Here is a 10,897-nt window from a genome sequence, read left to right as displayed (position 1 = left end):
CTTCTGGCGCGGGCAGCTTTTAAAGAGGAATGGGTCTTGGCAACGCGCATGCTAGGTCTCTGGCTTCGCCTAAAATACATGTCGACGACGTCTGCTATGTACAGGGTGTTCTTAATGGAATTATTCTTTCACAAATGCATTATTTCCAGCATTATTTACTTTCCTTTCCTTCTAGTTTCAACTATTATGCCATCATCAGGGAAAACAATCTACAGTATATAAAAAAAATTTCGCTACTTGAATGTACTAGCAAATGACATTATTATAATTTTCGTTTGGAATCGTGACAAATTGAGGGCAAACAATAAACCTTCCTGAGATTTAGGTGTTCAGTAATCCCAGTTAAAACTTTCCTATCACTTTGGTTAACATAAACAGTTTTTATTGTTTTTTCCAGCCAACTTTAGTGACTAAATCTTAATTTACAATAAGATATCTCGAAGAACTTTCAAGATATCGCGAAAGAATAATATGAGAGCCGTCCATTTTTCTGCCTTAGTGTCCATTTTAAGAAAAAATATATATAAAAGATATCTACATAACATATTATACTCTTTACTATTCCATCTTGATAATATTGAAAAACAATATGATAAATTTATTCCTATTTGTCATAAAACGGAGCTTTGCAAATCATTCACAAAAACCTTAGTATGTTAGTAACAAAGAGACGTAAATCCGCTTTATATTTTGATATCAATTTGAATATATGCGTTATTTTAATTGGTAAAAATGGTGAAGGTACCTACTGATGATACAATCCTTTATAGTTCCTATGGAAAATATGTTGAATATAGATACACACGACCCACATTTAAGTTATAATGGTAAACGAATTATGTAATTAACTCCCTAATAATCTAGATTGTCTCATACTCTTGGTTGTGGGGCGCGTCCAAATATTAAGGATGGGTTCAAATGATTCTTATTATTTAATTTGTTGGATTAGCTGGCATTCAGGAACGTATATGTGGAAAGGCGTGTTATTTTCATTTCTCCTTTTGAACAAATCATGTGAATCCGTGAATATTACCAAAAACGGTCAAAGAATGTTTTATCCACAGTGATTATTAGAAATTTGTATAAAAGAAACTAAAATTTTATTACATATAATTATTTTTTATTACAAGAAACGAGTAAAGTGATTTCATTCAAATTTGGCATACATCTTTAATTTTTAACTATCCACAAAATATACAGCGTGTTCTAGTTAAGGACTATTCTTGTAATTTGTTTATTGGTTGATTTTAATTAGAGAGTTTTTAGGGAAAAGTTACAACACTAAGAGTGACATAGTGATGCTTTAGCATAATTAAGAAGATATTTTTATATACCTAGATATTCATTCATATTTTTCAAGAACGAAATAACACAGTATTTTAGTGTTTTTGGCATACTTATGGTTTGTCCAATGCTCAAGAGTTGAACAATACTCCAGTATATGGCTGGCTTGTTACACAGTGGCTTAAAAAAATCAAATATATTTTTAGACTCGACTGCAAGCTACAGAAATTGATACATTTCTGTTGGCCAGCTTGGGTAGGAATCTTGTGAAATTTGTTTCCCTAAAAATATCCCAAATGGTACTTTTAATTTCGTACTTTTCCCTTTCCAACAAAGATACTTTAAATTGGACTACCGACCCACAAATATGATAGAACAGTAAATGCTTTATAAAAATGTATTTTCGAAATTAGTGGCAAAATTGTATGTTCTCTTATAGTTAATAACACTGACTAACAAGTCTAGTTTTCAGTAATATAAACAAAACTGCAATTTTTATAGTTACTTTACTTAGACCCGAGAACTTCTCTTGACTCAGGTACTTCTAATGTACAGGGTGGGCAAATAAGCGAGGTAAGCGGCTGTATGTCAGAAACTAGTGATCGTAGAGAGCTACGGTAAAAAATTTTATAGGTAAAGTGGGCAAGGGAAAATACTGGAAATTATTTTCAAGTTTCCAAGATGGCCGCCAGTGGGCGTTTCCACCATATTGAATTACATAAAGTTACGTTTCTCACGATTTTCCCCAATGAATGTAACAAAAAAGTATTTGCGTTTTAATGTTAACTTAAAGTCGAACATTTTTTGTAAAAACAATTTTTCTCTATCTTTCGAAATAAAGTGGTGGGGGGTATTTGAATGTTGTTTGAAATAAATGCCTGTAACTTCGAAACGGCTTAATGGATTTGGATAAATTTGGTATCATTGAAAAGAGCATTTCTTGGGCTTTTAGGTTTCTCGTAATCATGACAGTTGCGACCTACACGGCCGCCGATAGAGGGCGTTATTCGATATTATAACCAAAATATTGGATTTTCTCAAAAAATTTAAATGCGATGATATGACTTTTTTTAGACTAGAAAATAGACAAATGACCAACCAATAAGCCTGCGCAAACCGCATCTTAATATCTTTTTCCTAACTCAAATTATTAAAAAAAAATACTAAACCAGGAAAATTCATATATCCCCATTTAAAAATGCATCGGTTGCTTTCGATAAGAAGGCAAGTAGTAGGCCATGGAAATAAAAGACAAACTCCTCTCTAAAATATTCACAAGAAATGTCAGTTTATTTAGTGCTGTGATTTTAAGTCGCACGTTTTCGTATTTATAAGCGATTTTCCTTTTAAATAAAGTTGTGGTCCTGAAAAGGACCGATTTTGAAAAAAGATTAATGCCTTCTGTGTTCAAATTGCCTTCCGTCATATTCCACACATTGTTCCAGTCTTTCTTGAGTCGACAGAACCGCAGCCTCGATTTCTACCGCTGATAGTTGACGAATTGAGTTTCGAATTCTGTTTTCCATATCCATTCGTGTTGTTGGTGGAGTTTGAAAAACAATGTCTTTTAAGCGTCCCCACAAGTAAAAATCAAGACATGTCAAGTCCGGAGATCTTGCCGGCCAAGGAAATAGGCTTCCCCTTCCTATCCAGCGTTCTCGAAAGGTCCCGTTAATATGGTTTCGGACATTAATTGAATAATGTGCCGGACAACCATCTAATTGCAGAAACATAGTTCTCCTAGTTTCGAGTGGCACATCTTCCAACAAAATTGGCAAGTCGTTGATCAAAAACTCTAAGAAGCGGTTACCAGTTAAAGCTTGATCAAAAAAATAAGGTCCAATAATTCTGTCCCCAATGATACCGCACCACACATTTAGGCTCCAGCGTCCCTGGTGCTGCACTTCTCTTAACCAATGCGGATTTTCAGCGGACCAATAATGCATATTATGACGGTTTACTCTACCATCACTACTAAAGGTAGCCTCGTCGGTCCAGAGAATTTCCGTTAAGAAATTTCTGTTTTCCTCAAGCATGCCTAGCATCCATTGACAATAATTTAATCTATTATCGAAATCTTGTTCATTTAGCGCCTGGTGCAAAACTATGTGGTAAGGATGTAATCTAAAAGTAAAAAACAACATATGCGTAAAAATAATATAATCAGAATAACACTGAATTGTGTATTTGAGAGTATGTGCTAAGATACTTGGAATAAGATAAAATTATTTACCTATAATCTTTCAAAATATTTCTAACAGTTGTTCGTGCTATTCCCAAGTCTAGAGACAATGTTCTAGTTCCTACATGTCTATCAAATTCTATGTAAGCCAAGACATTGATAATGTTTTCTTCGGTCCTTCCATTGCGACGCCTGCGACGTTTAGGACGACGAAAACTTCCAGTATCGCGTAATCGCTGTACCAAGCGCGGAAACATTCTTCTCCCGTAATGACGGCGATCTGGATACCGTGCCGCGTACTGTCTTGCAGCTATAGCTGCATTTTGAAAACACTCGAAATAAATCGCAATCATGTCAACGGCTTCATTATTTGTGAGAGGCATTTTGATTAAAAAGTACTCAAATTATACGCAATCAACAATATTAGGCTGCGTGTGACAAAAGTTTGACGTTACTTGGCAATATTTTTGTTAGGCGATTGTCGTGTCCATGGCCTACTACTTGCCTTCTTATCGAAAGCAACCGATGCATTTTTAAATGGGGATATATGAATTTTCCTGGTTTAGTATTTTTTTAAATAATTTGAGTTAGGAAAAAGATATTAAGATGCGGTTTGCGCAGGCTTATTGGTTGGTCATTTGTCTATTTTCTAGTCTAAAAAAAGTCATATCATCGCATTTAAATTTTTTGAGAAAATCCAATATTTTGGTTATAATATCGAATAACGCCCTCTATCGGCGGCCGTGTAGGTCGCAACTGTCATGATTACGAGAAACCTAAAAGCCCAAGAAATGCTCTTTTCAATGATACCAAATTTATCCAAATCCATTAAGCCGTTTCGAAGTTACAGGCATTTATTTCAAACAACATTCAAATACCCCCCACCACTTTATTTCGAAAGATAGAGAAAAATTGTTTTTACAAAAAATGTTCGACTTTAAGTTAACATTAAAACGCAAATACTTTTTTGTTACATTCATTGGGGAAAATCGTGAGAAACGTAACTTTATGTAATTCAATATGGTGGAAACGCCCACTGGCGGCCATCTTGGAAACTTGAAAATAATTTCCAGCATTTTCCCTTGCCCACTTTACCTATAAAATTTTTTACCGTAGCTCTCTACGATCACTAGTTTCTGAGATACAGCCGCTTACCTCGCTTATTTGCCCACCCTGTACATTATGTCACTTTTGTTTGTCCTGAAAAAGTTCTTATAACTACAACAGACCACACAATTATGGTACATAAAAAAACCTGTTAAAAGCTATGGGCAAAAGAGTGGTGGTCTTAAGTACCTAAAAACAGACTTTTCACAATTTATGACGAGCTTATAAAAAGGTCCTGGTCCTATAACTTAACCATAGTCTTTGCCCTAAGTCCTAAGTTAAACCTACAGACTTTGTATCTGCATGTTCATAAAAATCATAACCTAGTCTTATTGTTAGTCCTAAGGACTTTGAAAGTTCCTATCTTGTAAGTTCTTAGGAGCAAGACTAACACCATCACAAGTACGCATGCGCTAAAGTGTCATTGGATGGCCAGTTCTTAAAATTAGATTAAGACCATGTTAAGACAGGATCAAATTTTTATAAACCAAACAAATATGATTGGGATTAAGAGTAATAGTTATTATGAGGCTTTAAAATATAATTTTGGACAACTTGTCTGAATATTTTCTATAAGTTAGTTTAAGGTATACAATAACAAAAGCGACAGTAATTTTTTTCAACTGACTTCATTTGATAGATTTTTTAGGAAAGAATTTTTTGAGTTTATTTCAATTATTTCAAGTGCCTATCTAATCGTCTTCTCCATAAATGCATAAATTCAAAATTCAGTACAAAGAATTTAGGGTCATATTTTTGAGGTCAAAATAAGACTTTTTTCCTATAAACGTGAGTTCAAAATAAATTTTAAAATTTTCAACCGTAAATAGTTATAAAATTTGAAAATATGGTCTCTTCATTAGCGAATATTTCGGAAACGGTTGGTCTGAGATTTCGACCGCCATTATTCCATGGCTAGAAATTGGCCTCAATGATTTGGGATCGAGGGGGATTATCCCTCTTTATCCTGCCTCATCTCGTGTAGGCCTGGACAGCCTTCGTAGGTGGGCCCCATCCGTCGTCTACCCCGACCGCAAATGCGGCCGGTGTAGGCGCTTTGTGGGACCTCCTTTTGTCCTGGCTGGGCCCCGCCGGCTAGGGCCCTTTCTTCTGGTGCTCTTCTTGCTTCGCCGGCTCGTCTGTGTAAACCCCGGGGGTAGTGTCATGTTTATGTGTGGTATGGTTGGGTAGGGTAGTGCGGCTATGCAGCCTGGGATGCGCTTTGCTAAGGTGGCCCTTAGGCTAGCGCGGTAGGGGAGGGGTAAGGAGGGTATGGGGGGTGTGTATGTGTGTGTGTGTGTGTGTGTCGTTGTCTTCGTTTCTTGATCCTGGCTGTCTCTGAAACAGAAAAGGTTAGCGGGCAGGGGGGGGGGGTCATTGGGGTGGTCACCCAGGGTCAAAAAGTTGGTGTCTAGGTCTTTTGTGTTTGTCGGTCACGTCGGGTACGTAGTCAACGGCTTGCCTGAGGAGGGGATTGTCATGTCTAGCGGCTACGTCAAATCGTTTCTCCGCGTTTTGTCTTATTGTCTGTGTAGCGTTTGTGTATTGTAAGTCTCGTAATATGTCAGTGTTTCTTACGTACCAGGGCGCGTCGGTGGCCGTGCGGAGGGCTATGTTTTCCACAGCCTGTAATGACTTTAAGTGGCTTTTTGCCGCGTGACCCCACGCCGTGGGAGATTTCGACCGAGTATACCTTTTTTGCTTGGAATTGATAGGGGGAATAAACGTACTAATACGAAACGTCAATGTACAGGGTAGGAAAAAAGTTAGGGCCTATTTCTCTCAAGCGTACCCTTATAGGTGGCACCCTCTACAAGCAGCGTCAAAAGCAATGATATATTTAAATTTACCATCCTAAATAAACCCCGTACCCCAAGTTTTATATGTATACATTCAAATCTAGTTGGAAATTATTCCTAAAAAATTGAAAAAAACTAAAAAACTTTGACATTCTGCATATCGAAAACTAAGCATTTGTGGACACACGTTTATAGAAAAAAATTCTTATTTTAACCTCAAAAATACGCTACTAAATTCTTTGAACTGATCACCCTGTATATGTAGTTCCCCTTAATAATTTTGTATTATTCAGTTTTTTCTGAAACGTGTGCAAAATTTTTTCATTCCAATATACAGGGTGTCCCGAAATCCATGCAACAAAATTTGGTCACAGATTCTTAAGACAAATTTAGGGGACCCGTATTTTTTATTTTTGCCAAGTGGCCCCCTGTTTCGGAGTTAAATATAATAGTCCAGGAAAATAATTTTTTGATAATGAATCTAGTCTTGCAGTTTCTGTATTTAAAGTGAAATCACCCTGTATATGTCTATATCTCAAAACGCTGTATGTTGCTGGTGATTGTGTGTGTGTGACATGTTTTTTGACCTCAAAACCTACATTTTTCTATAAAAAAATCTGAGTAAAAAAGTTCGCTTATTCCTTCTTTCTACGTATAATTTTCCTGAAGTATAAAAAGTAAATAATTTCACACATAATTCTAGATTGGCATAATAATTTATTTATTATATGTAATTATACAAAAATTACAGAGTAAATGCATATATTTTTTTTCAATATTCTAACAATGGTCAGATCTTACAATTGTATAAAGAAAATCTAAAATTTAAAAAAATATATAATATAAAATATCTACAAATTACATCATAAAATTATCACATTTAAAATATACACATCAAAATTATTATTATTAAATGATTTATTTATTGCTTAAAAATATTTGAAAATAGAATATAGGTATAATGAATTCACCTCAATAAATATTACAATTAAGAATCTACTTTATATTTATTGATATTACATCTACTGACAAATATTGAAATAACAAATTTCAAAATTTATCAGTTTTTTCACTTTTTCTTTAATTAATTTTTCCCTCTATTAAGTACCTACCACTTACCTTAATAATTTAGTTTAATAATATAAAAATAAATTTAAAAGTTAGTCTTCCGGATCCCACCTAACAACATAACACCTAAAATCTTGTAAGCTGCCATTAGCAATAGTATCTTTAACCCATTCAATAGAAATATGTTTCGCGCTGTTTGGGCACTGTATGATTGGCTGTCGGATAATATTATAGTAATGAAGAACGTGTGTGGCCTCTTCCCAGCGGTCTGGATTTACCACTTCCCCTCCATAAGCAATAAAATACCTAAAAACCAAGTCGAATGATAATATTATAAGCATTGTCGGGGTTTTTAAATCTACCTTACTAGCTCTGCATGTGCCTCGTCGTTCAACTCGTCCTCAAGCAAAGCTCTCACTCCTGTAAAGTAATCTGGTATAGGTTGTTTGATATCAACATTAGTTTCACCATTGCTCATTTTGCTTTCGGTAGATCCTGAAGCAGAGGTACTGTTAGAATCAGACTGGTCATCTCTTTTTTCTTCCATATCAACATCCTGATCAATTGGGTCATTGATCTTAATTTTCTTCGAAGATGAAGAATCTTTACTATTGCTATTTTCAGGTTTTTCCTTCTTCATGTAGCTGTGAATGTCTTTCTTCCTTTTCTTTGGCGATGGCCCTTCATCAGCTTTAGAGTTATCTCCAGCTTTAATACCCTTCATCAAAAGGCTCACATCAGTTTCCTCTTTAGAAGTCGTGAAAAGTTTCTGCAATTCTTGCAGATTCGTGGCCGATTTCCAGTCTTTATCGTCCCTAATCCTTGTAACTCTTGGAAACCTGATAGAAATTCCATCCGCCGTATGAACATCGTGCTGTGTGAACTCTGCTCCCGTGATTTCCCATACAGGTTGATTTTTAGGGTCTCTAGCGACAAAATCCGGCACCATCGTCTTGGTGCAATTTAACCAACCTGGCACTTTTGACATGTCCTGACTGATTTTTACCATGTCAAGTTCCGTTTGTAATTTCTCAAGAGTTTTATCGTCATGACCAGTGTGGACTTTGGTAACGGTGCAGAATTTTTTATTGTTCGGATTGTAGCAACCCATCAAGAAAACGGACATCATTCCTCCTTTCTTGCCTGTTCCATACCAAGCCCCTAAAACGATTAAATCTGCTGTATCCGCCATCGCCCCACCGAAGAGGTAGTCCTTTTTCACCTTCAACCAGTGCCTTTTACCAGGTTCGTATATACTTTTCATGTCTTTCAACACCAGACCTTCTAAGCCTAATTTAAGGACTTTCGCTATCATTGAGGCTAGTTCTTCAGGCTGATTTATTTCTTGCTGTTCCGAAAACACCACACGATTAGGAATCTCGATCATATTCTCTTCCAAAATCTTCTTCCTGTGACTTATAGGTTTGTTTATAAGGGACTCTCCGTTATAAAATATACAGTCGAAAACAAACAAACAGACAGTTGCGTCTTTGAATTCCGCTTTCTTGTGCACTCCTAGAGACCCAAAAGGCAAAGGTTTGCTCGTTTTGGTGTCTATCATTAGAATTTCACTGTCAAGAATTAAATCTTTGGCGTGCGGGAAAGCTTGGGGTATATATTCCTTGAAATGTTGAATTTTATGTGGCAGTACTGGTTTTAAATGTCTGGAAAAATACTTAAATTCCAAACCGTGTTTATGAACCTGCACTCTCTCCCCATCGTATTTAATTTCTGAGTACATTCCGTTTGGGCACTTCTTCATAGCTTGCTCTACGGATTTGCAGGCTTCTGCAAGCATAGGTAAGACAGGCGTCATCAAAGAAATTTCTGCCTTTACTATTTTATGCGACTTCTTCCCTTTATTTTTCTTATCGAAGCATTTAGAAATAACTGCATCTATATCCCTAGAAGCTTGATAAGCTTCATAAGCATCAGGATGAACACCATCCAGGATGTGTTTGGCTCCTGCGCCCATTCTTAAGTCACCTTTTATCAGTCTAATTACAGTCTTCAGGTCGTTGGATGTACACACAGATACAAATTTCTTAAAATGTTCCATCTGATCATCTTCTTTGGTTAATTTCGACAATTTATCTAGGAAATGATCTACTTCTTTTACTGTCAAAGTGCTTTTCTTAGCAGGTTTGGTTTTATGACTCTCTTCGAAGAATTTTTGAATAGTTTCACCTATATCGCCCTGTTCCAAATGTTCTAACATGTCATTCTGATCGGTAACAAATATTTTACTGAATAGTTTTATTAATTGTTTACTTTGTAAGTTATAAACTCTTTTAATAACACCAGGAAGGAGCAAACGGCACCAGAGAACAATATCGTCTTTAAATCCAGACCCGTTGCAGCCTTCTGTAAATAATTTCTTGACGCAGTTTGTTTTGTCAAGATATCCTGGAACATTTGTAATATCTGCAACTAATCTTCTAAATTCTTTAAATTGGCAATCTTTAATTTTGTCTGAAGCAGAACTGCTAGAAGATGAATTGCTTAATTTGTCTTCTTTATTTTCTGAAGATTTTTCAGTTTTATATGTTTTAGGCTCAACTTTGGGACTCTTCGCTTTGGGAGGTGTTTTTGGTTTATTAGGAGGCTTCAACTTAGCAGTGCCAAACTTAGCATGAAAGGCAGCATCACACTTTTTAATCCTATCTAAAATATCCTTTTTTTCATCCTCGTCTAGATCATCCCAACCATCTACATCATCAGGCTCTTCAATTCTCTTTGTAGTTTGTCGTTGCTTTAAGAACTGTTCAAACAAGCAATTAATATGATGCCAAGCTTTCATTTTCCCTGCTGCAAACGGATTGGGAACTAATTTTGCTATTCTCAACTCGCCCTGCAGACATTTTTGTTTACATTTTTTACACACTGCCCGTCCTTGTTTTGCTACTTCTATTGCAAATGGCTTTTCCTCCACGTGATCTTCTTCGTCTGAGGACATTTATGCAGTTTTAATTTCCGCAATTTCAAGATTTTTAAATTGTGTTAACTTAGGTTATTTTCAGGTTTTAACTTGAACTTTTGGATGTATAATTCCCATAAATGCAATTAAAGAATTATAAAAAAAATATGTACCAACAAAAATACAGTTATTTCCTTCATAAATACATCGTGTTAGGATTTTTTCCAGATCTACCTAAATCTGGAACCAAAATTTTAGGTTACAACATGTTACACAATTTTGGCTTTTTGACAGTAAATGACAGGCCACAAACATTTATAGATATGTAATATTTTGCATTTCATAGAGCCATTCATAGAAAAATAAACTCTAGCGAACTCGAACAAAAATGATTATGTATGTAGATATTTTTATAAAAGTGATTTTGTTATAGAAACGTGCTTGTGGTATTAATGGTTTCTACCACTGTAATAGTATTTAGTATCTTTGTTTAGGTACTTAAGATTTCAGTCAACCTCATCTAACTGACCTATCAGCATT

General features: G+C 35.6%; 1 protein-coding gene across 1 annotated transcript; it reads right to left on the bottom strand.

Annotated features, from left to right (window-relative positions):
* Positions 1-7,511: 7,511 nt before the first annotated feature.
* Positions 7,512-10,804, bottom strand: LOC108910497 (DNA ligase 3). The gene is made up of 2 exons (XM_018715111.1): positions 7,803-10,804; positions 7,512-7,746 (listed from the first exon to the last, which is right to left on the bottom strand). The coding sequence occupies exons 1-2, from the start codon at positions 10,394-10,396 to the stop codon at positions 7,533-7,535; spliced, it is 2,808 nt and encodes a 935-aa protein (XP_018570627.1). The 5' UTR covers positions 10,397-10,804; the 3' UTR covers positions 7,512-7,532.
* Positions 10,805-10,897: the final 93 nt, after the last annotated feature.

This window comes from Anoplophora glabripennis, unplaced genomic scaffold (genome assembly GCF_000390285.2).
Source record: "Anoplophora glabripennis isolate ALB-LARVAE unplaced genomic scaffold, Agla_2.0 scaffold27, whole genome shotgun sequence".
Classification (NCBI taxonomy): domain Eukaryota; kingdom Metazoa; phylum Arthropoda; class Insecta; order Coleoptera; family Cerambycidae; genus Anoplophora; species Anoplophora glabripennis.
Note: the sequence above shows the minus strand (reverse complement) of the source record. Positions and strands in the feature narration are given on the sequence as shown.

Coding starts and splice junctions, on each gene's coding strand:
- LOC108910497 (XM_018715111.1), bottom strand. CDS start 10,396: ATGTCCTCAGACGAAGAAGATCACGTGGAGGAAAAGCCATTTGCAATA. Junction 7,747..7,802: donor GCACATGCAGAGCTAGTAAG/GTAGATTTAAAA, acceptor CTTGGTTTTTAG/GTATTTTATTGCTTATGGAG.